Source organism: Vitis vinifera, chromosome 13 (genome assembly GCF_030704535.1).
Source record: "Vitis vinifera cultivar Pinot Noir 40024 chromosome 13, ASM3070453v1".
Taxonomy (NCBI): Eukaryota; Viridiplantae; Streptophyta; class Magnoliopsida; order Vitales; family Vitaceae; genus Vitis; species Vitis vinifera.
Genome location: NC_081817.1, coordinates 6,140,245 through 6,168,226, shown reverse-complemented (window position 1 = coordinate 6,168,226; position 27,982 = coordinate 6,140,245). Strand labels below are relative to the sequence as shown.

At 36.8% G+C, this 27,982-nt stretch overlaps 1 protein-coding gene across 4 annotated transcripts; it reads right to left on the bottom strand.

The window, feature by feature from the left end:
* Positions 1-14: 14 nt before the first annotated feature.
* Positions 15-26,720, bottom strand: LOC100254784 (OVARIAN TUMOR DOMAIN-containing deubiquitinating enzyme 9). Of its 4 annotated transcripts, XM_010660081.3 has the most exons (11): positions 26,516-26,720; positions 24,392-24,836; positions 13,370-13,563; positions 12,011-12,084; positions 10,045-10,099; positions 8,732-8,806; positions 8,526-8,599; positions 8,392-8,440; positions 3,902-3,986; positions 1,282-1,338; positions 15-368 (listed from the first exon to the last, which is right to left on the bottom strand). In XM_010660081.3, exons 2-11 carry the CDS (start codon positions 24,723-24,725, stop codon positions 319-321), a joined length of 1,047 nt encoding a protein of 348 aa, XP_010658383.1. In that variant the 5' UTR covers positions 24,726-24,836; positions 26,516-26,720; the 3' UTR covers positions 15-318. The 4 variants fall into 4 exon arrangements, with proteins under 4 accessions (XP_010658383.1, XP_059597785.1, XP_019080109.1 ...); XM_059741802.1 differs by having other exon boundaries at positions 15-1,338; positions 26,516-26,711; XM_019224564.2 differs by lacking the exon at positions 8,732-8,806 and having other exon boundaries at positions 26,516-26,711.
* Positions 26,721-27,982: the final 1,262 nt, after the last annotated feature.

Genomic DNA, 27,982 nt, shown 5'->3' with positions numbered 1-27,982 from the left:
ACAACCAAGACACATAAATAAACAAAGAAATTGAATTAAATCAATGAATGAAAATATGATTACATGCACAATCTCAAAAGCTGAAAGGAAAAAAAGGAGGAAAAGAGAATATACACCAAGACATGGAAGAAAATAAATAATATGCAGAAGTGGAGCCTAAGTCCTATTTCCCATTTCTCTAGCAGCGAAAACCATGGGAGAGATGTCCAATCCAGCCAACAAGTAGGAGGGGCCCAAAACCTATATATAGATGCAGCTTCCACAGTTAAAAAGTTCGTGATCATATCATCAGTTATCCACCCATCGCCTCCTCTAGCTTCAAAGTATCCACCATTTCCACTTTTTCTTAGTATCTGATATTGGCATATCTGGATATATAACATCAAGAAGAGACACACATCAAATATTTGCTGTCAAAAACAAACCCACATTTCCTCTTACAACTTATATGTTTGTCTGCATGTGTGTTTCTGCATCCACCCACACAATAAGAACATGGATAAAAATGATAAAAACAAAAACAATAAGATTCTCGAATCAGATGGCATTCCTAGGTAGACAAGACCAAAAAGGGCCGCTATAATGGGGGCAAGGGCAACACAGTGGAGGAGAGATTATCATTCCAAGGTTACAATTAAATCAAGAAGTGTGTATATGCAATGCAACTCAGTAAGACCACCAACTGAAATTGGAATGATTTCAAAACAAAGTCATAACATTCCTTAAAGTTGAGCCACAACAATTGACTTCTACAAGTGTAGATTGATAGGAAAAGAAACATGACAGAAAAAGATAAATGCTGAAAAACTAAAATTCAACAGGTTAAACATCTCAGATTCTATAGGAAACAACATCAGATACTTGCTTCACGCAGCCAATATTAAGTCAGATTGCAATTCCTAGCTCATTCTATGTCACTTTGTGTTTTCCCATCCTAAATCTAGGACATTCATGTTCTTCTATGGCAAGGATATTAAGTCAGATTACAATTCCTAGCTCAATCCACCAGAAGTAACAGCTAGGGTGAATAACAATGATCAAGTTGAACAAAACACTATTTTTAGCCTTAATTAATGAGTCTCATTCTTTTCTAATTTTTTATTAAGAAACTGTATGTTTTTGCCCTTGAGGCCTAGCTCAAGTGGTAAAGGGATGGGGAGGGTTTGCGGGAGGCTCCAGGTTCAAGTCCCAATAAGGACAAAAAAATTACCTATCAAAAAAAAAAAACATGTTTTTTGACAGAATTCATCGTATTTATGCTATGCATATCAATCTGTTTACCTTCTTGTGGATAAATTGAGTTATAGTGCACCTCTGCCCAGAAGCTTAAGAAAATTACTGCACAAAACATGAAAAACAAAACTTAATTCTAGCATTTTACCAAATATAACATAAGCTACAGCAGTGGAGAAACAGAGAAATGCAACTTTCTCCTCCCATATGATCAATAACTAGTACAGGAATATTCAAAATTGGCAGTAAGACATTTTACAAAAGATGATAAAAAATACAGCAAATTACCATCTCAGTTTAGGAGCTTATTTTCATCATACTTGTTAAAAGAAAGCCTAAAATCAACCTGGAGAGAATGATCAGGATTGGAGCAAAGGAGGAAGTAAAAAAATCAGAGCATCACATGTAACCTGAATTGTTCCCAGGCATACACCATTATAGATGGCTGAACCTCTGCTTAAAACACAAGTCATACTTACTTTTCATCAAAATATTTTTATAGTACTTTTATACACGCATGAGTTATAAAACTCACAACATGGGGAAAAAGAAATTGGGGTTGCAATATGGTTTGGAGGATGGCTCCTTAAGGTTTGTTTTGGAATATTTGGAAATAGAGGAAGAGAAGGATTTTTAATTTGGTGTATTTGGATTTAACTCTGAAATATCATTTCTCAAATTTTTGGTCACTGGGGCCAAGTGTTGGGTGAGGGATGCTAATTTTCCTATTTAGACTTTATTCATGCCTTAGGCATGAGTTAGACCATTCTGTACTTTGTTCTCTCCTTTATGACCTTAGTGCACTCTGTATATTTCCAGTGTATTTGGGTCATTTTGTTAGGCCACTTTTTATATCTACATACACATTATTAAAAACCACCATTTCACTTGAAAAAGGACAAGAAACTTTCAATATATAAAAATGACCAAAAAATAAGAAAAGCAAGCCTACACCATTTCCCCCCCAGTCCACACTCCTCCAATCGCTTCCTAGGTTACTCCAAAGAACACCTGTCAAAATGAATAGCAAAAAAGCCCTCTGGAGGTATACAGGAAGTGTCTTCAATGAAACTCATGGACCTACACAGGGTTCCGATAAAGCAACAAAAGGCTCAAAGAAGTTTCTAAAAAGAATTCATCAGCAGAAGCCCAAAGAAAAGAAAGAAATAAGTAACCTAACTACCTCCACTTGCCCATCTATCCTCAGATGGTCCAACAAGTGAGACTGGCAACATGCCATAAAACCTTGCCTCTAGGAAGTTTCCCCAAAACTATTAAAGAATGACCAACATCACCACAACAATTTCACTTCCAATGCTACCAAATAATGTAGAAAAAGAAGGTCAACTAATTCTCCAATCTCCTTGCACATGACACAGAAAGAAGGTTATCTAATTCTCTACTCTCCTTGCACATGACACACAGAAGGTGATCTAACTCTCCACTATTCTTGCACATGACACATTCTAGTATTGACTTCCCGAACAAAGGCCTTCACTTTACAATCCCTTAATCCTAGAAGTCGGATTGTAATTTTGAATCTGGGATAAATACGACTGCAAAAGAGTTATTTCACTACCAAGTGACAAATGAGCTCTCTTCTAACCATGTCACGTCAAAAGATCCTTTCCAAATCTGGATCCCAAAAAGAGACAGGAGTAGGGTTTTTCCCCTCCCACTCAAATCAAGATTTTTCATTCATAAAAAGGTGTTGTCATTGATCAATAAAATTGACCTTTATTTTTTTATATTCTATTTAAAGGTGTTTTTCTTTCTTATTTAGATGCCTTTGCACTTGGTATATTCTCCAAGACAAGATCTAAGTAACATGGTGTTTTTGTCATTACTGAAACACATATCCCTACATAAACCTTGTGCCAACTGGTTTTGAAGTTGGGGAGTTTTGAAACTTGGAAAAGGATCTACAGTTTTATTTAGGGTTTGAGTGAATTTTTTCTATGTAATTGAATAGGTTGTAAACTTTCTTAGTAATTTGTCGTTGTACTGTTCTATAATATTATATTTGGACCTCCTGAATAGGAGAATTTGTGGGGCTGCAGTAAGTTGCCAACCATTTATGATTTATCATGTCAAAATAGAAAAGTCACACTAGTTGCACTAGAGGCATAGGACATGCTATATATGGACGCATCACTATTATGCTCCTTTTTCCCCTTCACCAATTTTTCAGCTATCTCATTCTAAAACCTTTAAGGTGTTGTAGGTATATGACATATAGTAGTGAGAGTCGGCAAAGTTCAAACTTCCTCAAATTACTATTCTACCTTTTTCCTTCAACAGAAGGAAGGGCCCAGATTGGTAATTCAGGTTAAGCATCCATAAGGAAGTTGACACCAATTTTCCTTGTAATAACGTCTCCTTTGTGATCAAGGTATTTTTTTGACCTCTCCAAGACCTTGATTGATATTTTCAATCTTCTCAAGATTAACTGAATTCCAATCAGGATGGGTATTTTTATATTCATTAGTATATCAAGATTTTGGGATTTATACCTATTAATCGACATCAACACTGAAACCCTAATCTTGCATCAATAACTTCCCTTTAATAGTTTACATTCTCAGCACTCAAATCTCATAAGTAATACAGATTGAGAAACACACTTAAAGTTCAGCAACAAAAATGAAAATATTTTGCAACACCTTACCTCGGTTGGATTTCTGAATATTTGGAAGAATCTCAATGTAACAGGTGTCCTTGAAGGATGTTAATACAAATATTTTGAGACCATACTGCATATCATAACCATGAATTAGTCAATTGACAGAACAAGCATTCACATGATACAAATACTCATGTGATTGCAAAATAAATTACTATACCAAAGTAATGATCAATGAACCTACACAGAAAATAAGTACACATCATACAACTTACATGAATAAGCCTTGTTATACAAAGCATCAGGTTTAGTATATAGGATAACATCATAGGAAATGTGATGTGTATTTAAGTAATAAAAACACAATTTTCCCACTCTTCTTCTCAAGCCATTTTTTGAGTATATCTCATATTTAAGTTTCATTTTAATTGATTTCATTTGTTTAACCATGGTTTTAAAAACCGGACCGGACCCGTCGGCCAATCACAGTTCCGGTCTGGTCCAGCAAATTGGACCGGAAAGTGATCGAATCGGGTGAACCGACAGTCTGACTGGAGAACCAACGGTCTGACTAGAGAACCGACGGTCCGACTAGTGAACCGTCAGGTTCAATCTTTTTTTTTTTTTCCTCCCAGCATCCGCGCAATTGTTCCCATTGTTGCCGGCCACTGGAGAGTTGTCCCACTGGCAGCACCCTTCCCAAAACGCTGCAAAGCCCCATCACAGGCCACTCAACCCCACCCCACCCCAACGCCAACACCCCCCCCCCCCCGGCAGCGTGCCCCCAAGCCTAGCAACTACAAAATTCCCCCACAGCACCCCTCCCCAAAACGCTGCAAAGCCCCGTCACTGGCCACCCAACCCCAACACCACCACCCCCACCACGCACCCCCAAGCCCAACTAAAAAATTCCCCCATTCCCCTTCCTCTCCTCTCCCAAAAACCCCCAACACCTTGCCTTCCTAGTTCCTACCGCCTTCTATTTTTGTTTTTTAAAATTTAATTTTTATGTTTTATATTTAATATCTTAATATTTAATTTCTTAATTTTTTTTTGTTGATTATAATTGTAATGATATGTTTAATATTTAAATTTTTCATTTTTATTTTATTTATTGCACATTGAAATTTTAATTTATTGAAATTATTGGGTTAATTGACATCCACAGGTAAAAAACTTTGTGAAAAAACTCAATAAACAAAATAAATATTGTCAAAATTTAGATAGAATTTATTATTTTTATTTATTAATTTTTAATAATAAACATATATATATATATATATATTTATGATGTCACCGGTTCAACAGTGGTTCGACCGTCGGTCCAACTAGTGAACCATGAACCAATAACCTTTTTGGTTCTGAAAACATTGTGTTTTACAAACTATTTCTATTCAATTAAAATAACATTTCAAATAAAGTGATTCGGATAATGAATATACTTTCAAAAATTCAACCCAGTCAACTAAGATAGCAAAAGGATGGTTTATGTATGAATAAATCTGCATCATCCATAGCTTCTTATTTTTTTTCCACCTATTCCTTGAAAAAAAATAAAAAATAAAAAACTGAATATTCACTAGTGTTCCTTAAAATCTGAAAGTTCAATCTTGGCATGATTTCATGATAGGCATTTCAACAGCTTATATATATGGGGAAAAATTATTCTAGGAAATATCTATCAAGAGAAACTATTCTCTACTTTGAAGTTACAACTCACATCAACTAACCAGACCTTAAAATCCAAACTCCTTGAGCTCAAGATTACATGAAGGCTAAGAGGTTGGGATTTTTTAAAAGTCATACCAATTTATCAGTGGGTGATGGAAAAAGAGAGTAATTTTGGAAGGATTATTGGTGTAGGGGCCCTGGTTTGAGTGATGTGTTCCCCAGTCTATACGTGTTAGCCAATTCGAAGAACACTTGGTTGGTAGAGGAATGGGAGGACTCCAAAGAGGGTGGTCACTAGGGACCTCACTTCTTAAGACAATTCCATGATTGGAAGTTGAAAGTGGTTGGATTTTCTTATAAGGATCTAAGAGCATCCAGTGTGGCAAAATGGCAAGGACAGTTTGGTCTGGAAGGACTAAAAGGAAGAAAAAATTTTGGTCAAATCCTTCTATACTTTTCTGAAGCCAAAGGGAGAAGAGATTTCTCTCCATGAAAGTGGTTTGGAATTCTTGGGTTCCTAAAAATATGACATTCTTCGCATGGGAGCAATATGGGGAAGGATCTTGACTTTTGATAAACTAAAAAAGAGAGGATGGACTTCGACAAATTATTGCTTTTTCTACAAAATGGAAAAAGAAACAATCGATCACATCCTCTTGCACTGCATTAAAACAAGGGTCTTGTGGCAATTTCTATTTTTGCCTTTTAGGGTAGAATGGCAGTTGTCATCTTCAATAAAAGAAACTTTACTAAGTTGGCTGAAGGCGGAAAGAAGTGAATTGAATAATCCTGTATATTGATCAACAAGGTTACAAGAGCTTATTATACACACCTACCCTGCTAGAGTAAAACAGAAATGAGCTATACAAGGGAAGCATTACAAAGACAATCCCTATAATTATTTTAAATTGTTAACCTATTCTAAAATACACACACACACACACTAATTAATTCTAATTTAAATCAACAAGACTTAAAATAGAAACAAGTATTAGGAAACCAACAACATTATTTTTAACACTCCCACTCAAGCTGGTGCATATATGTTATGGATTCCCAACTTGCACACAATAAACTCATATATAGCGTTAGAAAGTCCTTTTGTGAAGATGTCAACCGCTTGTTGTTTGGCAATCACAAAAGAAGTGGTGATCCATACGGATTCAATTTTTTATATTATAAAGTATCTATCATCTTCAACAAGTTTGGTTTAATTATATTAAATTGGATTATAAGAAAGTTGATTGTGCTCCATGGCTTTGTCTAATACATCAAATCCAATCCTTTTCTTTCCAACCAAATTGTATGGAAATCCAAAGATCCATCTAAAGTCAAGGCCTTTGCTTAGCTAGTAGCACACAAGAAGATAAATATTAACGACATGCTACGATTGAGAAGATCTTACAAAATCCCTTAGTCCTTATTAGTGCATTTTATGCATGGAGAGTGGAGAGATGATTGAACATCTCTTTCTTCATTATCCGCTTGCTTTGGAGCCTTACCAGAGTTTATTTAGACAAATCAAGTTCCACTGAGGAGCATATGCAACATAATGATCATTTTTTCTATAAGGATGTGGAGAGATACATTAGAGGCAAAACCATTTGGCAAGCAAATTGCTTGTCTCACTTTGCTTTAGAGTATATGCTAAGAGAGAAATGCTAGAATGTTTGAGGACAAGTGAAGGTTGTTAGAGATGTGGGATCTACTTCTCTTTTATTCCTCTTTTTGGGTCAAGGGCCTCTTGTACCAATGCTTTTAAAAGCATTCCTCTCAATGTTTTTCAACTCAATAGACATTCGGGGTCTAGATAAAAAGGGGCAGGGTAAAACCACCTTCAGTCTCTTAAGTGAAACCCTTCTAGAACTTCTATTATATCATCCTTGATGGTCCAAAACCACCTTGATCATGAAGATTTGGCATACACATTTCTTCTAATTTATCTCCCAAAAGGTCCTGCAACACTAAATATATGTTATATAACATATTCAATCACAGTTTTTAAGAAACCAGGCCTGACATACCAGGCTCAGATGCAAATGGCTACCCATACCTCCATCTCATAACACTAGAAAATAAACTAAATTGGAAAGAAGGCCAAACATCTTTTGCAAGTACCTTTGAAACTAAACACCTTTTTGTAAGCATCTTTGAATCCCAATGCCTCACACACTAGGCTTAGATGCAAATGGCCGCTATACCTCCATCTCATAACACTACAAAATACATTAAATTGGAAAGCAGACCAAACATCTTTTGCAAGTAACTTTGAAACCAAACGCCTTTTTGTAAGCATCTATGAAACCAGTTTACCAGGCCCCACACACCAGGCTTAGATGCAATTGGCGACCATACATCCATCTCGTAGCACTACAAAATACATTAAATTGGAAAGTAGGCCAGACATCTTTTTGTAAGCGTCTTACCACACACCCCCATCTCATAACACTACAACATACATTAAATTGGAAAGTAGGCCAACATCTTTTTGTAAATTACCATCATCATCATTGTTATTATTTTCTAATAGTTATTATTTTTTGAATTATTATTATTGTTGCTGCTGCTGCTGTTGTTGTTGTTGTTGTTGTTATTTTTATTTTTATTTTATCAATGTAGCAAGTATGAGTTCTATTTTGTGCATTGCATGAAAATAAATTTAGTAATTCTCATTTTCTATAATTCCTAAAATCTACATATTTCAGATAAATAAAATAAAATCTACATATTCAATTAGTGGAACAAGAAGCGATGCTTGATAAGAAGGTCAAATAGCCAACATTCAACCACCTAATTCGATTTCAAAACATAGTTAGCTAAAGAAGGGCAAAGCAGCAAAAGAAAAGCAAGTTAGTTGCAAATACCGTGTCTGCAGCAGCCTGTAATGTGACATGATCACCCCATTCACCATTCCTATTTCACCCATATAAAGTTATGTAAGAATGACGATTTCTGCAAAAACCTTTAATACATTAAATAATTTAAAAATTGATCATACTTGCTCATTTTCTTCAGGTATTCACCATAAGCCATTGGGACATAACCCTCATAAATTCTTGGGTTAGCTTTGAGCTGATGAAAAAAAACATATCGAAACAAACAGAATTGTCAAGTTTAAGTGATATGCTAAATAATGATATTAACAGGACTCAAACTCACTTCAAAAAATACACACATCTTTTGGACATCAAAAACCAACCAAACCTGATTAACAATTTGTTCTCTCACAAATTTGTGGTGATCAGGGGTACGATAGAATTGGTCCGATAAGGCACGAAACTGGCAAGATGAAACTAATGAGACAGTGATTAAGCTTCTAATGCGTATGACTGCAAATATGAACAAGGCTTTGTAGCAGCAATATGTAGTGAAATATTATAAAAATAAATCTATTAATATATTACATCTATCAATTAATGGTGGGATATTTTATAAATAAAAGACTATAGTTTAAGGCAGTTCAGAAACATTTGAAAATAACAACATGACCGCACACTGACAAATAGCAACTTAAAAGCAATGACCTTAAGGAAAAAAACATGCCATACTACCAGAGGTTTATTTTTATTAATTGTTCATCTTTTGTTTTTTTTTCCTTTAACAAAAGTACACTACATGATGGAAAAAATATTCTATTTTCTTAATTTTGAAAATATTTTGTTTTATTATAACTCCAATTGACTTGTTATCAGGTTTTTATTTATTCTTATATATATAAAATTATTTTTAAATGTTTATTAATTTTAAAAATGAATATCTCAAAAGGCTTAAACCTCAACACTTCAAGGCTTACACCTCACCACATAGACACAAAAATGTCTCGCCTTACATTTCCACATTTAAAAACTTTGGTATAGATACAGATATTGATAAATAGATAAATAATAATAATAATAAAAATAAAATAAAATAATAAAAGTCACTGAACTTAATATTCTCCAACAAGGTTTTTAACTCTATGTACCAGTTCCCAAAGGACCATGTTGTCTAAATCCTACTAATAGCATGCTTTGAATCCCACCCATTATGGAGCTTTGCTTATTTTTCTTCCAAATGACAGAACACTAAAGAAATGGAGGTTCCAGGTCAATCTCCATAGTCATCTGTTGAGTCCATAATCTTCACAAGTCTTTTAAAAAAACCAGGTTTCCATGGCATACTACAAGGAAAAACAGATCTAATCTTGAAACATATGATCCTACAGAAGTTGATTTGAAAAGGAATATGAATCAGACCATCAGATAACAACAAAATCCAATAATACAACACCAAATGGAAGCCATAATTAATGTCATCCAATCAAAAGAAAACATGGTGTGTAGGCATAAAATATAATCACATAAAACATCTAAAAAAAAAAAAAACAAACATACAATCAAATAAAGAACTTCACAGGGAAACTCTGGATATCTGCATAAAATTTATTTGTACTTCACCTTTAAACCTGTGTTAATTCTATCAAGAGGTAGACTGCAAATTTTATTGCATGTATCCAGAAAATATAAAAAAGAACTAACCTGACAATTCCCATCTCCTTGAACCTTAAGCTCAAACAGATCATATAACTGCAACCTGAAAAGTAGTACTTCCATGATTAAATGTAATGCATAGAAAACCAGCTTTAGTAAAACAAAAAGAATGAAGGATAATAATTACAGATAATAAAATTTCCTTTTTGCCAATGGAGTTTTGTATTAAGAAGAGCTTAGTTAAAAAAGGAGGCGCAACTAATGTACACAGGAAATATATAAAGAGAGCTGGGAAGAAATACCCCAGAAAATAAACAAATAAACACCCTAGTGAGTACATCAAAAAAGTCCAACAAAGAGCCAAATTCCAACCCTGTAGCAGTTCTAGACCACTTGGACAGATAAAATTTGATCAGAATTGTGCTCAATCATAAAAAAATAAAATTAAAAAGTAAAAAAAATAAAAACACACACAGGGCACAAAATTGTTGATTTCCAATATGGATACAACATTACTAATGCAGGGACCTCCAAAAAAGAGCTTGCACTATTTTCTTTCCCCGGCAGAATAAGCATATTCTACTTCATAAAAATTTTCCATCCCATGGTCAAGGAAGAACTTGCAGATTAATATTGCTATAATTATGATTAAGTCTTCTTATCCAATGTGACTCCTACAGCTTCCCCCACAACATGAGCAATTTATGAGGAATCTACATCCAACTGCTTTAAGGCCAAAATATTGGTTTTTCTCTTTTGGAAGTCAGAATTCACAGATGCCGCAGAAGTGGGCAAAAGTAGCATCAACACTTTTAATGTATAGAATTAAAAATAAATAAATAAATCTGATTCCATTTATACATTCTTTTTCTTCTCTCTCTCTCTTTTGTTTTATTTCGTTGGCACCACATTATTTATCTTTTATTCACTTCATACTTTCAGCCTTGTCAGGTCTTGTGAATTGTTCAGCCCATTTGTGGTGGGTAGTAATGCCATGACTTCTATTATATATTCCACACATTCTATAACAAATTGTCTATGGCCAAATAACTCAAAACTAAACTAAAAACACCTGTTTTTCATTAGAAGCAACAACATAATAGCTTCTTGAGTCAGAAGTACAAGAAGGATGTCTTATCCATCAAAGATACAGGAAACACCCTAAAGGAATCCAAAAGCCCAATAAAGATCAAAGGCCTCAAGGAGGCATAAACTCCCCTACAAAATCATCTAGCCCATAGTTTGAAAAGTGCGCCTAGGCTCCAGGCGCACCACTCCCTAGTTATAGCACCTTGCTTGCCAAGACATGCGCTTTATTGAAGAGGCGCGCTTTATCGACTTTACTCTTCTTTTTTAAATGCTTTTATTTTTAAAATTTCTAGTTGAATATTTGAAACTTATATAATTTTGCTATTTTTTTATTGAATGCTTCTTTTAAATATTTGGAATCTTAATTTTTTATTAATTGGATTAGATTTTGAATCATATTTTATAAGATTGATATGCATCCCAAGTTGCATTTCACTTTACTCCAGCGCGCACCTTGTGTTGTGCCTTGCACCTTGCACCTAAGCTATAGGAGACTTTTGCGTCTTAGATGTGCCTTGTGCCTTTTAGAACTCTGATCTAGCCTAGAAGCACTTTTTTTAGCTAAAACATCAACTAAAAACATTAAAACTGACATACCAATTAGAGAGCAGGACTAAGAAGCACAAAAGTACATCTGGAAAGACTCGGTGGGTTTAGGTGGAAATCAAAGATTATCCCATATTCACAAGATAATATGGTGGAAGCTTCCATGAGGCATAGATTGATATCCACGACAGGACATGAGAATCAAGGAACTCCAAGCCTAACACCCAACTTATATAGTTTTAACAAGAAAATATGGGAATGGATAAACCCAAAAACAACACTCAAACACAAGCCCAAGAAGAAAAATAACTTCAAGGAGACCACACGCTGTTCCTACAGACCATGTAAAGAATATGGCAGGGAAGAATTTTAACAAGACCTGTTTAGCAGCCTCTCATGATCTGATGTTGCTTCATCAACTGAGGGTATTTCTCCATTAACTTTAGGAACATGCTGCACCAAAACAGTAAACATTTTAGGAGTGTCAATTACACACTTTATAATGTAGGACAACCATAGGATCGTGTCTACAATTAAATAGTGGTCTAGGGCTTCAATATTTTAGAATTTAAGGACAAGAACAACAATAAAATTATAGCAGTAAGGAAATAAAATAAAATAAAATAAAATAAAAGATAAGAAAAAGAAATGATGAAGAAGAAAGATAGGAAACCTTAAAAATCTCATTAAGGCCTTCTAGAAGTTTCACCTAGAAGAAAATCAATGAAGTCTCACAATTGAAATTGAAAAGTATGCAAAAGTTAATAGTACTCGATCATGAATCATTCATCAATCCCATTTTACATTAACTAATCTCATTTATAAGCTTTAGAAAACCCTAAAAACTTGATAAACTATTAAAAAGTATATCTATGAAGTAACTTATTAGGACTCTTATTTCTTTTATAAGACTATTAAGATGAGTCCCATTTTACATTAACTAATCTCATTTATAGGCTTTAGAAAACCCTAAAAGCTTAATAAACTATTAAAAAATATATCTATGAAGTAACTTATTAGGACTCTTATTTCTTTTGTAAGACTATTAAATCTTTTAAAAATGGTTTTTAAAAAATAAGAAACTTTGAATTAGAAACTAACTTTTATGGAGACTTCTTGTAATAAAGTTTCTAATAAAGAAAAGTTCTAAATTCTAAAGATTCTAATAGCAACTTCTTTTAAAAAAATAAAAAGATTAATTTAAAAAATAAAAAGTTCAGAAACTTCTTTTAAGGAGCTAAAACTTAACAAATTCTAAATAACTCAAAGACCAACTATTAACTAATTATGACATTAGATAACCTAATAAACTGTAAAATTACCTAAATACACTAGATAAAGTAATTTAGGATTTCTTTATTTCCTCCTTGGGTAGATCTTTGAGATTCATCCTCATCGCTTCCTCATCTAGTTTGATTTAATGCAAGCAAAAGCAAAATAGATGTTATTGAAGCAAGACTATCCAGTACAATGTAGACTGTTTGCTTCATTGGAAACCAAAATCAAAGGCAAGGAGTGCATGAAATAATGTATTGTTCTGATGTGGTCTGGGTATGATGGGATGTACAAGTAATAATACGAGTGAATGACACCTATATGTGTTTTATACCCCATAAAAATGTATCCTAGAAGATAAAGTAGACATTCTGCTTCTGATATTGCAAACAATATAACCCTAAGAGCTATCTCAAAGGATAACTTCAAATGGCTCAAAAATAACCCCATAGAAGCTACTCACAGGAACAGGAACCATCTGATTCAGCCTTTTGCCCACTTCTCCATCAAGAACAGACTCATCTGTCATTTCTAGTGAATATGAAAAGTCCTCTCCACTGAGTGGTTTTCCTTCCGGGCTAGAACATGAACTAGAAACTCCAATTCCATCTGCCTCTTCCTTCTTTCTGCTAGAGTCATCCTGCCTCTCATCATGCCCTAACAATTGTAGATAATATTATCACAATAAGTAAAAGAAAGAAAAACAGTAGGGAACAACATTGGAAACAATCATTGAAGACTTGTAAGAGAAGAAGAAAGAATATCTCAACAAGAGTAGTTTAGTAATTTCCATATTGTTGGCATGGGCTAGGCTACCCACCAATGAGTTTGGTTAATCTTTATATTTATTAGAATAGGTATTTTTTATCTGTTTTTTAACGTCTAATTTCCTTTCAAATTCTTTTTTTTAACATCTAATTTCTTTTTAAATTTTTATTTGTTTGAACTTCTAATTTCCACAAATTCCTTTTTTTAATATCTAATTCCTTTTCAAATTTTTATTTGTTTGAACGTCTAACTTCAAATGGAAGAAGAGTTTTTTTTTATAGGAAAAGTAAAATATCTATTAAAAAAAGGCACCAAAAGAGCGACTCAAGGTATACAACACCTATACCCCCACCGCCAGAACGGCCAAAAGAGGAAAGGAAAACAACCAAACAAATGGGACTAAAACAACTTTAACAAGAGCCCGACCAATCAATAAAACCAAATAAAGTTAAAGAATAATCATCTATAAACAACTTTGTCTCTGACCAAAGGGAATAAGCAAAATAATATTTTAACCTTGGATTGAAAACATGTCATCATCGAAGGTCATTCTATTCTTCGCCTTCCATACCGTCCAAAAGATGTGTAAAGGAGCTACTCTCCAAACCTTCTTGCGTTTTTTGGCCACAAACAAACCATTCCAATTGAGAAGAGGCTCTCTAATCAACAAAGGGAGCACCCAGGACACCCTAACCAAAGAAAAGAACATCTCCCATAAGACCCTTGTTTTAGCACAGTAAATAAGAAGGCGATCTATAGTCTCTTCATTCTTATAGCACATAAAACATTTATTTGCCAAGCCTCATCCTCTTTTTTGAACTAAATCCAAGGTTAAAGCTTTACCGAACATTGCCTCCCAAGCAAAGAAGCTAATCTTAGGCTACACCCGCATGTTCCAAATGTTTCTTAAGGGGAAGGAAGAAAAGTTACCCGGCTCTAAAGTGTTGTAGAGAGATTTGAGCGAAACCTTGTCATTCTTCGTTTCAATCCAAAGCACCGTATTCTCTACATCTTTGCACACTCTCTTCCCATTCAGTCGCACCAAAAAGTTTTCTACCACCCCCACCTCCCAATCATTAAAGGGTCTAGAGAAGCAAGGATTCCATCCCTCCACCCCACCTCTCCCCACTCCTTTCCCCCCTCAGTCGAGGAGTTCCAAATATCCACCCACGCCTCCTTAGAATTAGATAAAGCAAACAAGGATAGGAAAGACACACACAAAGAAGAATCCCCACACCACTTATCCTTGCAAAATCTCACCATCTGCCCATTACCCACTGAGAAAGAGATCCTAGTACTCACAAGATACCAATCCTTCCTTATCCCTTTCCACAACCCAACACCATACACCTCTCTCACCTCCCAATAGCACCACCCCCACTTTCTTCCCCATACTTCCCTCTAATCACTTGATTCCACAAAGTTCCTCTCTCATTCACAAACCGCCAATTCCATTAGCAAAGAAAAGCCTTATTGAGAATAGAAGGACACTTGGCCCCCAAACCCCCTTTCTTTTTATCCAAGCGCACAATATCTCATCTTACTAAATGTGATTTCCGCTTCAAAATCCCACCTACCAAAGGAAGCCCATTTAAATTTGCTCTAGTGTTTGTCTAACTAAGCTTGGCAAGTGCAATAGAAACATAACATAAATGGGCAAGTTAGACAAGGTGCTTCGAATTAGGGTCATTCTTTCTCCTTTGGAAATGTATTGTCACTTCCATATAGCCAACCTTCTAAAGAACCACTCTTCCACACCGTCCCAAATTGTCATTGATTTAAACAGTGCACCCAAAGGAAGGCCTAAATAAGTGGACAAGAGACCACCCACCTTGCATCCAAGCTCAAACGCAAGGTCATCAATATTTTCCATCCTTCCCACAAGGATTAATTCACTCTTATCCAAATTTATCCGCAAACCACATAAGCAACCAGCAAAGGAAGGTCATATGATCTTAGAAGGCTTGGCAAAACACTAGCGTGTCATCATCAAACAACACGTGGGAAATCTAAACCCCTTCTCCTCTCCTTCCCTTCACCCTACAACTTGATAAAAAACCTCCATCCACTGCCCTCAAGAGGCAACTAAACGCCTCCATGGCAATCACAAATAAATATGGCAAGAGAGGATCCCCTCGTCTCAAAACCCTTGAGTTTTGGAAAAAAAACCTAAAGGGATGTCATTGACCAACACAGAGAAACTTGTTGTGGAAATGCACCACTTGATCCACACAACCCATTTATCCTCAAATCCCATTTTTTGCATAATCACTAGGATAGACCAATCCATACGACCATAGGCCTTCTCTACATCAAGTGTGCACAAAATATCATACTCATTGTTTTCCAAGATTAAATCAATGGCTTCATTAGCAATAAGCACTGCATCTAGAATTTGTCTTCCCTCCACAAACGCCCCTTGGGCCTTAGTAACCACCTTTCCTTCCACCTTTTTTAACCTATTGGCTAACACCTTGGCCAACCACTTGTATAGCCCACCCATCAAACTAATAAGCCTAAAGTACCTTAAGTCTTTAGCACCCCCCTTTTTTGGAATAAAGACTAAAAAGGTTGCATTTAAGCTTTTAACAAAATTGTCATGCTCATGGAAATCCTTGATGAAGCTCATCATCTCGTCCTTCACAAAATCACAAGAGAATTGCCAAAAGGCCATAGAAAACTCGTCGAACTCTGGTGCTTTATCCCCACTAAAACCCATCAGCATAGCAAAGTCTCAAAGTATCATGAGCCTCCAAAGTCTCACACAGCAGCCCATTTAAAGTGGGATGTCAGTTCTCTGGATTAGACAGTAAAGACTAAAAAGTTGTCACCACTCCTTCCTCGATAGCATTCTCCTCCCAATAACAAACACCATTAATCTTAATTTTGTCCACATAATTCATCCTTCTATGGGCATTAGCCTTCTTGTGAAAATAACTGGTATTTTTTTTTTTTGATAGGAAACGACAAAGGCATATATATTAATATAAGGGAAAGTACAAGAGAAGGATGAGGAATCCTCCCCCCCAAGAAAACAGAACTACAATGAAACAAGTACGAGAAAATACAAAGTAGATACAGACAACTACTATGAGTTAGGCCAACCCAATGGAGTTGCATGTCGCTAACCAATCAAGGTGAATCACATTAAGGGGAATCCCCTTAAAAACCTTAGAACAAGAAACCCAAAGAGAAGCAAGGAAATGAATCATGTCCCAAAGGTTCTCTGAATTCCTTGATTTATCCTCAAAAATCCTTGCATTTCTTTCCCGCCACACCACCCATAATATAGCAATGCACGCAGCTTGCCATAATACAATCCCTCTCTTAGAAGATCCAAAACCATTAAAATTGATAGATATCATGTCAAAGACGCTCCTAGGAGGAACCCAATCTATCTTTGTTAACTGAAATAATCTGTGCCACAACCCCATCGTCATAGAGCAATGAAGAAAAAGATGATCTACTGTTTCTCCCCGCTCCATGCACAACATGCAAATGTCGGGACTAAGTGCTTTGTAGGGTCTTCTCAACTGTAACATGTCGTTAGTATTAACCTTCTTGTGAGCCACCAACCAGACAAAGAACTTGATTTTGAAAGGGACTTGAGAATTCCAGACTAACTTGGTAGGGAAAACTGAAGGCAAACCAGATATTTGGGATAAGGCAAGGAAAAAAGATTTGACTGTGAAAAGTCCTGAAGAAGATAAAGACCAAGATCTCTTATCTGGAATCGAAGGTGATAAATGTAAATGATCAAGAGACTGCATGAGACTTTCTAATTCTTCTATCTCATAATCGGAAAGGTTACGACGGAAGTTAAAATTCCAAGAGAAGGGGCGAGTGGATCCGAGAATTGAAGAAATAGGAATGTTTTTATCCATTACTGCTCTAAGTAGTCTTGGAAAACGAACCCCCAGAGATTGATCCCCCCACCACAAGTCTTCCCAGAACCGAATTCTATCCCCATCTCCTACCATGAACCGAGTAAACTTGGAAAAATCTTGGAAAACTTGTGCAATAGCATTCCAAGGACAACGATGTGACCATCTAACAACAGTGTTGGCGTCCCAACCATTAGAATGTGATCCATAAATGCTTAAAATGACCTGATGCCACAATGCTGAACCCTCCCTTGGATACCTCCATAACCATTTCCCTAAGAGAGCGGAATTCCGTAAGGAAATCATTCCAAGCCCCAAACCCCCTTTCATCTTTGATTTACACACTACCTCCCAACTAACTAGATGATCTCTTTTGCCTTCCCCAACTCCAGACCATAAAAAATCTCTTTGCAACCTCTCAATTCTTACTGCCACGGAGGCGGGAATCTTAAACAAGGAAAGGAAGTAACAAGGCATATGAGTGAGACAAGATCGAATGAGAGTTATCCTGCCTCCAAAAGATAAATACGCCTTCTGCCACCCATCTAATCTGCTCGATATCCTCTCAATCACAGGATCCCAGAAACTACTAGACTTGGGATTCCCACCCAGAGGAAGACCCAGGTATAGTATAGGCCACCCAGAAGCCTTGCAATCAAGCAACTCGGCCAACCTATGTAGATGATCCTGACCGAGATTAATGCCATAAATATTACTTTTGTCAAGGTTAACCTTCAACCCAGAAATATGCCCAAACACTAACAAAACGCTCTTGAGAGTTAGTAAGTCCTCTTCTCGAGTGCTAGAGAAGAAGATGGTGTCATCTGCAAATTGTAAATGGGACACCCTTGTCCTGTTCCTACCCACCCTAAAACCCTCGAATACATTTCTTTCCTCTGCTCTCAATAACATCCTACTCATTACATCTGCTACTATGGTGAACAAAAAGGGGGATAAAGGATCCCCTTGTCTCAAACCTCTAGATGTCTTAACCCACCCTTTAGCATTACCATTCACTAGAATTGCAAGACACCGAGGACAAACAGTCTCTTATCCATTTCCTCTATCTAGGATTGAACCCCTTTTTCTCCATCACATGGTCCAAAAAATCCCAACTCACATGGTCATAAGCCTTTTCAAAATCAATTTTAAAGACAACACCTTCCTCCCCTGATCGTTTTTTCTCATCCACTATCTCATTGGCTATGAGGACTGCGTCCAAAATTTGTCTCCCTTGAACAAAAGCTCCCTGAGTGGAATGGATAGTTTCATGAAGTACCCCTCTTAGACGCCCTGCTAACACTTTGGCAATAATCTTGTAAAGACTTGTGATCAAGCTAATGGGTCTATAGTCTGACAACTTCTTTGCCATACTTTTTTTAGGTAACAGAACTATGAAGGACGCATTAGTACTTTGATTAATTATCCCACTTCTGTGAAACTCATCGAACACTCTCACTAAATCCTCCTTAATCATATCCCAACAATCTTGAAACACTGCAATAGTAAAACCATCAGGCCCTGGAGCTTTATACCTATCCATCTGAAAAATGGCCTTAGAAATCTCTTCTTCAGTAAAAGGGGATTCCAACCTAGACGCACTCTCACTAGATATAGGAGACCAATCTAAGCCTTCAACTCTCCAAGATTCTCCGGAAGGACTAGCATAGAGCTTTTCAAAATACCTTAAAATTTCCTCTTTGATGCTATCTGAATTATCCAACACCAAGCCTCTTTCATTCTCCAACACCTTGATAAATTTCCTATTTCTCCTGCCATTAGCCACTTTATGGAAAAATTTTGAATTACAATCCCCTTCTTTAACCCATTTCACCCTAGCTTTTTGTCTCCAATGAATTTCTTCCCTTAAAATCAACTCCTCTAACTCCCCTTTCCTTACGGCTCTTTGGATTAAAAGTTCAGGAGAGAGACCCCCTTCTTGCTCCATGGAGTCAAAGTTAGCTATATCTAACAAAATGCATTTTTTCCTTTCAATTAGGTCACCAAAAGCATTCTTATTCCACTCTTTTAATTTGGCCTTAAGGAATTGAAGTTTCCTCATGAACTTGTGACCTTCCCAACCATCTCCTTGAAACTCCCTCCACCAACTTCCAAAGATCTCCTTAAAACTTGGATGATGTAACCACATATTCTCAAACCTAAATGGAGTTGGGCCCCACTTGAACGGATTGGTTTCCAAGACTATCGACCAGTGATCCGACGTCCATCTAGGAAGAACATCTTGGAGACTTTGCGGGAATAATTGTTCCCACTCATTTGAGTAGAGAAACCGGTCTAATCTCTTGCACACGGGATGCTCTTGCATGTTTGACCAAGTGAATGATGCACTCCTTAAAGGAGGATCGATCAGTTCGTTTTCTCTTATAAAGTCATCCAAGTCCTTCATGCTTGGGGTCAATCGACCACCACCCAATTTTTCTGAACATCTCCTTATGACATTGAAATCTCCACCCACGCACCAGCATGGGGAAGAAAGACCAAAAATGTCTGAGAGCTCCTCCCAAAAATCCTTCCTAAGAGCTGTGCTATTTGGGCCATAGACAGCTGATAACCAAAACTGTTCGCTTCCATCCACTGCAAACTTGACTGAGACCGAAAAGGAACCTAATACCACCTCCTCACTGTGCAACTTTTTAGAGTCCCACATGACTAAAATCCCCCCCGAAGCCCCGCACGCCGGAAGGACTGCCCATTCCTTATTTCTGGCTGTCCACAAGCTACCCACAAACCTCCTGTCACACTCTGCCTTTTTTGTTTCCTGAATCATCACTATATCTGGTTTTTCCGATCTCAGAAAGTCTTTAACTACCCTTCTCTTTTTCCTTGAACCCAACCCCCTGGTATTCCAACTGATTATCTTCATGGATTAAACACACGGACCCTAAACCTCCAAACCAGATTCATCTCATCTCACAGACCTTTAGAACATCTGTTCTTCCTCCTGGAGTATACTTTTATATCCAGAGTCTTTAAGACGTCGCGTATTTTTGCCATTTTTCTAGGAGAAATTCCTTCTATTTGGAACTCTCCAGTTGGGGAACCCGCAACCACTCTCTGACTAACTGTAGTCTAAATAGGAGATGGATTGGTATTAGGCATCACTGGGTTAACACTGTCCGTCATCTGGCTAGGATGAGCAATCTGGTTCACCTCCACAACGAGGTTAGGGAAGCCAACACTATTTTGACCCACAGTACCATCGTCACCTTTTATGTCAAAAAATTCGGACTTTTCTCGGTTCTCCAAAGGATTCAAAGACTGAATGACTGATCTGGGAAGAGTGGGGGCAGCAGGACTCAAGAATGGAGGAATGGAACCAAAAGAAGGAGGGAAATGAGATGAAGGAGACTGAAAAATTGAAGACGGGGTTACCTCCAGATTTTCCGCGGCCAACAATCCACAATTCCCCAAAAATCTTAGCCCTTTACCTCTAGTTTTAGGAGTAGAAGGCAACACCATGACTGTTCCGCCACAAGGATCGGACCCCACTCGGCCCAAAAATCCTTCCATATAGTCGTTGGAGAATAGATTGTGCTGGGCCTCTTCGTTTTGTGATGTCGAATCCCTTTCCCCAAGGCGATGCTTCCAGATCCTTGAATAACGGCGAGAGAATAGAGGACTCGCACTTAAACCTCTTCCCGCCAGGTAACCGGCCCCTAAATCCACACCTTCTGGGTTCACATCGAAGACTACCTTGTCCTTCTCGCTCAAAAGATTCTCGCTGCGACACCGAAGGCCTTGTCGTCGCTCAGAGCTTGGAGGGAGAAGGATAGACCACAACTTTTTTGAACCGATCGTCGCTTTCTTCTTCGCGTGACTACTGGTCTGAGCCTCAAGACCATATCCAGAAGCTATTTTCCCCTTTCCCACTGCGGGTGACTCGTTTCCAGTTCCTGACGACACCTCCATCTCCACTGGGTCATTTCCTCTTGGGCTAAGGCCCAACCCCGACGGGCCTTTATAACTGCAGTCCACTTTTTCAACTGTAGATCCACACTTAGATGGAGGCTGGGCCTTCCTCTCATAGGCCCGGTGGTCCTCAACAGCGGAGGCCTCGTCCCCTCCAGCCCTTTCCCCACCCCCTTCCTTCTTCTCAAACGGCCCAACATCCTTTTTATTTGAATTCAAATTGGGCAACGACTGTGCCTGCACTCCTTTGCTACGTGTCCCCTCTGCAACAACCACAGCCATACCTCTTTCTTCCCCCTTCCTCGTCCTATTATCCTCCTCGACACGGCATCTTCCTCCAGCCGTTGATCTGATTAACTCCTCCCGTCTTCCTCCACCTGTCCCCGTGTTAGATGCAAAGGCCTCCCGAGTCGACTCGCCCTTTACGCTACCTCTTCGGCAATCTTCTTCTCCGACCACTACGACGGCAACTGTAAACACCCACTCCCCATCTGTCACCTCGAGTAAAGCCGGTAGGACTGTCCTTTCTTTCATTGCGATTCTTACCCTCGCCTTGCTAAGATCGAACAATTTTAATGTGCGCCAATCAATTTCAGTCACCGTCCCCCATTGCTCCACTATTTTCTTCAAGTGAACCTCAGACCAGAGGTGAAATGGTAACCCCCGTAGTTCGATCCAGCCTCCTCTGAATTTCCCCTCTATTTCCGCATTTTCCTTCGGCGACCATCTTCTCATCTGTACTGAAATCCTCCCCTCAACCCGTAACTTCCTCAAGTCTTGAAGAAAGGTAGCTTCCTCTGTTGTTTCGACGAAGAAAACTCCTTTTCCGCCTGAGAATGGTACAATCGTGACTACGCCTTTCTTCCCTAATTTTCTCGCCACCACACGGCCAACCTCAACCCAGTTAACCCTATCCTCAATGCATTCACACACCACTGCACGCGCCCATCTCCCGACAGAAATAATGCCACCTTCTCTTAATCCTTCACCACTGACCACTTTCGCAAAAGACCTATGTAAGGGACCCACAAGATTTTGTGAGGAACCTTCTCCTCTGTGTTGCCTTCCTTTTTCAACTGTATTCGCCGAGGGGACCACCAACATTGAAGACAGCGCCCTTCTGATATTCTCCCACCCGCTGCCCTCCTCGCCCTCTAGAATCATCAAACAGCAATATCTTCTCTTGGTAGCAAACTCTGATATCCTTATGAACCTTCCATAGTCATTGAAGCCAACTTCCATCAAGTGGGCACAATGTTTTCCCCTGAATTTTCTGTTAAAACCTAGGTGACCCTCCATTTCTATGGCTTTCGTCAAATGCTTGATCATCCACCCGACTGCTTCCTTTTCAAAACCTAGGACGAAATTAGCGCCTCTACTGTGCTCTGTGATCGAACACCAAGTTCCTTCTTGCTCGCCTACCAACTTGACCAAGAAGGTCTTCCTCTCCACGATAACCTTCACCATTTTTCAATCTTTCATAAAGTTTCATAAACTACTTAGCTCATATTAAGGAGCTTCAACTGCTAATGGCTGCTTGATCAGCATTCCTCAAAGGGAAACAGAATAAAGTAAAATAACTGGTATTTTTGTCCTCCTCATTCAGACACACTTCCCTAGATTTTTGTAGCCACAAAACCTCTTCTAATAGGACCCATTTTTTATAATCTTCCCTAGCTTTCTTTCATGCTTCCATCTCCTCCAAGGACAAGGCACCGGTCTTCTCCTTTTTATCCCAATAGTCAACTTGATTCAAAGCCATAGCCTTCCTGACTTTAATTTTGCCAAAACCTTCTCTATTCTACTCCTTCAGATTTGACTTCAAGGACTTCAATTTTGCAGCTAGAATAAAACTTGAGGATCATCCAAAACTGTACTCCTCCCACCACGACTTTAGAAGATCCTTAAAGCCCTCCACCTTTAGCTACATATTTTCAAATCTAAAAGGAGATGGGCATTGGACAAAGAGTTTTATTTCTTTTGCAAGAGTTTTATTTGTACTAAGAAGAGAGTCTAATTCTTATTAAGACAAAAGAACTTCTATGAGACTATATAAACCTATACAATCTTTCAAATTTGTTAATAAAGTTCACTAAGAGTTTTTAGCTACTACGTAGCTTCTTTGAGGGTGTGATGGTCTTCGTAGTAAATGTGATTGCTTTGGAAACCCTAAGTGTAATTGCCTAAGAACCTCAGTGTGGTGTGATCGCAAAAGATTTCTTTTCTTCTTCCTAGTCATCCTTAACTCATTCACTTGTAGATACAATTAAAGAAACTTTTATAGTACCTGAAATTAAACAGTCACAATAGTTTTATGAGAAAATTGACACATTACCAACATGATATTGAAAGTGATGATTCCTTTGGTGAAATAGACCCTTAAACATTGAGGTGAGGTGAGGATTATTTTTATCAGTTGTTAGATGTATTCTTATCGCACCATAGCAAGTAAGTGAAGATTAGAAGTGTACCTCTACATTCAAACAACAGAGCATTGCAGGAATAAAGCTAGTAAGTCAATTATCAATGAGAACGGCAGCATGATTAGTGTCAAGCAACCATTACAGGGTTGAAGTTTCCAACCATTAGCCTATATAAACCTATACGGTCTTTCTAAATTTATTAATAGAATTCTATTGAGAGTATTCTGCTTCAAGATAGCTTCTTTCAGGAGGCGATTGCCTTCCTTGACATTATGATTGCTTAGGAGACCCTAGGCATGACTCCTTAGAAGCCTGATCACCAAAGATGTCTTTTCCTTTTTTTAGACATCCTTACACATTCACCCCTCTTTGTACAACTAAAGAAACTTCTATAAAGAAGGAAATTTAATGATCACAAATTAAAGCAGGTGTCAACATGATCAGTAATAGCCAAATCAAAGCTGCAAGTTTTCCCAATACCAGAACCAGGATGTCTTTTTGAGGGACCAAGCCAATCCTGTGCAAGAATGGATGCTTGCAAATGATCCTTGCCAACATTTGATAACCCAGATGCTTCAGCAGCTGCAATGTGTGATAATTCTTCTTGAAGAGCATGTGCAATAATCTCATCGTTCTCTACACTGTTGTGCTGTTCTTCATAATAACCTTCTCTAACATACTCGACTTGACTTAGGTCTGCATCATATCGAGTAACAGAACTACCAGAACCAACATTAGAAAGAGAGCAAATGTCTAGAAGATGGAGACCCCAACGAACAACATCAGGGTCTTGTTCGTAGCCAATCATATTCATGAATAATACCCCAAGAAATCTCCACCTGCTCCCTTGATCACCCACAGAGCCCAAAGAATTACTGACTAAAGCAACTGTCCTTTATAATGCCAGAGCCCTAAGTATTTTAGCCTGCAAAACAGTCATAAACATAAAAATTTGTTCCAACAGAGCTGCTTAGAACAGCCAAAAATAAATTTCATACACAGGTAAATGCAAAATATACAGTTAAGGACATCAAATTGAGGATCACAAAAATTATGAAAAGATTGCATTGGCAACAGAAAATATTTACAAGTGCTTTTAGGATGTAGCTTCCCAAACATGGGGCCTAGGTGAAGGGAGTTAAAGCATGAGAAAAGAAAAAGGAACATATTTATTAGACTAATACTTCGGAGCTGAACCAAGATGTAAAAGCAAACAAATAGTAATACACACCCACATATACATATGCAATCTACATATACAAATATATATATATATATACACACACATACATATATAACTGCATACACAAAATGTAGCATACAATGGCTGAATAATTATTTCCCAAATAGGCCATAATGATAAACCAAGTACAGTTGCAAAATTTCTTATGAATCTATTCCATTATCCCTCAGAAATTATATCAAGTCAGACCTAGACCTAGAACCATCATAGCTTCCCTTGGCCCATTTTGGCCAAATCAATCATAGACTCGATTGACACATTTGTTACATCATGCATTCATTGTCTTTGGCCCTAATAAACCACTTTGGTTCCAAAGGAATGGAACACCTTTCCAGAAAAATAGAACTTGGCCTTGATCCAATTTGTTGCATAAAGGCCAGAGAAGCAGAAATCAGTTAAAAATCACACCAAGCATGTTATTGATTAAAGTGAAGCATCATACTAAGCAGTCAGGTGCACATTGAAGGCCTATTTGGGAATTGTTTTTTAGAACAGTTTTCTGTTCTTCGTAAAAAAAAACACAGAAAACACGTTTGACAACAGAGTGTTTTCATACAACATCTTTTAGTTGTTTTTCTTTTGTTTTTATTTATTTTCTTATGGTTTTTAAAAAAAATAATTATACAAACATGTAGAATGATTAAAAATAAAACACTGGATATAAAAATTATTTTTAAAAATATTAAAAACAGGTTAAAAACATTTTAGGTTTTCGAACATACTTTTGTTCTACAAAAATCAGAAAATAATTTTCAAAAACTATTTTTCAGAATTGTTTTCGAAAATAGTTATCACACAAGTCCTAAAGTTTTCCATAAATTAATATTCTTTTACAGCACTTAAAAGACCAAAAGCATCAAAAAAAAATTATGCAGCCCATGAGGCCTGCTAGTGATCTCTTTCATTCAGGTTCTTGAATATTTATTTTCCTTCAAAGTTGTATGTGTTGGTTAAATCCATTATCTTCACTACTTAAACAATTTCGGCAACTTGTTTGATTGATGACTCGCCTTCAAGATAAATTAACCTCTCCAATTTCCAAATTACCCATAAATTGAATCTTTATTTTCTCGAGAGCAATATCCAAAAAGGCCGCACAACCTAGAAGCAGAAACTTAAACGTTACGAAACCTCAAAGAATCAAAAATCAAAACCCTAGCACCCTATATATTATCAAACTCATACCACGAAACCCTAACCTCCCAAAAGTATAAAAAAAAAAAAAATCAATCCGATAACAAACCTACTACAACATCCTGATCATCATCAAAAACACCAAAAGAAAGGGGAAAAAATAAACCATGCATATGAAAATCAAAGCTCAACATTATATTACAAAGTCGATGGATTCATAGACAAACCTTTGATTTCGAAGAAAGAAAGTACAAAGGCAATGAATAAAATCCAAAAGAAATCCGAGAGAGATGGCGGGTGGGTATGGGCTTCAAAAGTGGGCAAAGAGGACGTCACGTGTTCATGTGGAGGGAGGCGGCAGGAATTAAACGTCGAGCAACTTTTGGATACGAATTGGGCGAAAGTTTCCGTCACCTCAAGCGTCCTTTCTTGAATCAGTTATGTCTTATGTGGGCCCCAAACCCCACCTTCCCTCGCGAAAAGGAATTGCCACGTCACTGAATGACGTGTCAGGTGTAATCGGTTTGAATTTTGCGGCTTTTTGTTTCATGTCGACACTTGTCACTTACGTAGCATGAATGACTTTCTTACCCTTCTTTTTTGGTGTACAGTAACTCGCTAGCAATGGAGTTGAATCAGTTGAAAATAGAATTTAAAATGCAATTGAGGAGGTTGAAGGTCGAAGCTCAATATTTAGAGTCTATTTAATAATAATTTTAAAAAATATTTTTAACTCTTTTAATATTTTTAAAATAAAATTTTTTAAATATTAAAAAAATTATAATCGTGTTTTAGAATCATTCTTCGAAGGCAATCAAAAATGTTTCAAATACTAAAAATAAATTATTTTAATAAATAATTAATTTAAAGGCACAAATGAAAAATTGTTAATAAATTTTAAATTTAAGAACAACCTATTCACCCCTTGTGTGCTTAGGTGTGAAATTCCACTACCAATATTTTTATTTTTACTTATGATATAAAAGGTAATTATTTTCTATGATACAATAATAACTTTGATGTGATAACAGTTGACAAATCACTTGATGTTTCATAAAGTTTTTGGTACTTATTTAAACTTAAATACTACAAAGGATGCTTGATTAGACATGACTAATTGGGAAAGGAATAAAGGGTTTATTTTAATCAGCACTTATACTTAGCTTTTATGTCTACAATGTAATATACTTCGCTTTTATGTCTACAATGTAACATTTACATCAAAGGAACATTCAAATTTATTAGTTGAAAGGTTTCATATAGTTTAGAAATAATAGTAAAGTAATAATAAAAAAGTTTTTTTTTTTTACTTGGGTGCGATAGGTATATAAGAATAAAAATGAAAAAAAATGATATAAATAGAAGTAAATTACAACACCATGCAAAGGAGAGGGACTAAAATCCTAGTGTGAGTGAGATGTAGTTTTCATATTAATAAAATTTTAATTCTTATTCCTCATTTTAAAAAATTACAATATTGATAAATGAAAATAAAAAAGCATCCCATTCTTTACTCCAATGTTCCAAACCTGATCGATATTGTTTGTCATTTCTCTTGTCGTGATGTAAAAAGTAGTTTTCATATTAATAATTTTTTTTTTCTATATATATTTTTTTTAAATTACATTGATGAATGAAAATGGAATTGATTTTCCATTCTCACTCTTTACTCTAATGTTCCAAATGTAATGGAT

Bases quoted from the DNA above. Each gene is read 5' to 3' on its own strand.
- LOC100254784 (XM_059741802.1), bottom strand. From the start codon at position 24,725: ATGAATATGATTGGCTACGAACAAGACCCTGATGTTGTTCGTTGGGGT. The intron at 8,807-10,044 runs GTTAGTTCTTTT...TCATCTTGCCAG, and splicing joins AAGGAGATGGGAATTGTCAG to TTTCGTGCCTTATCGGACCA. The intron at 3,987-8,391 runs GTATTTGCAACT...TATGATATGCAG, and splicing joins TACAGGCTGCTGCAGACACG to TATGGTCTCAAAATATTTGT.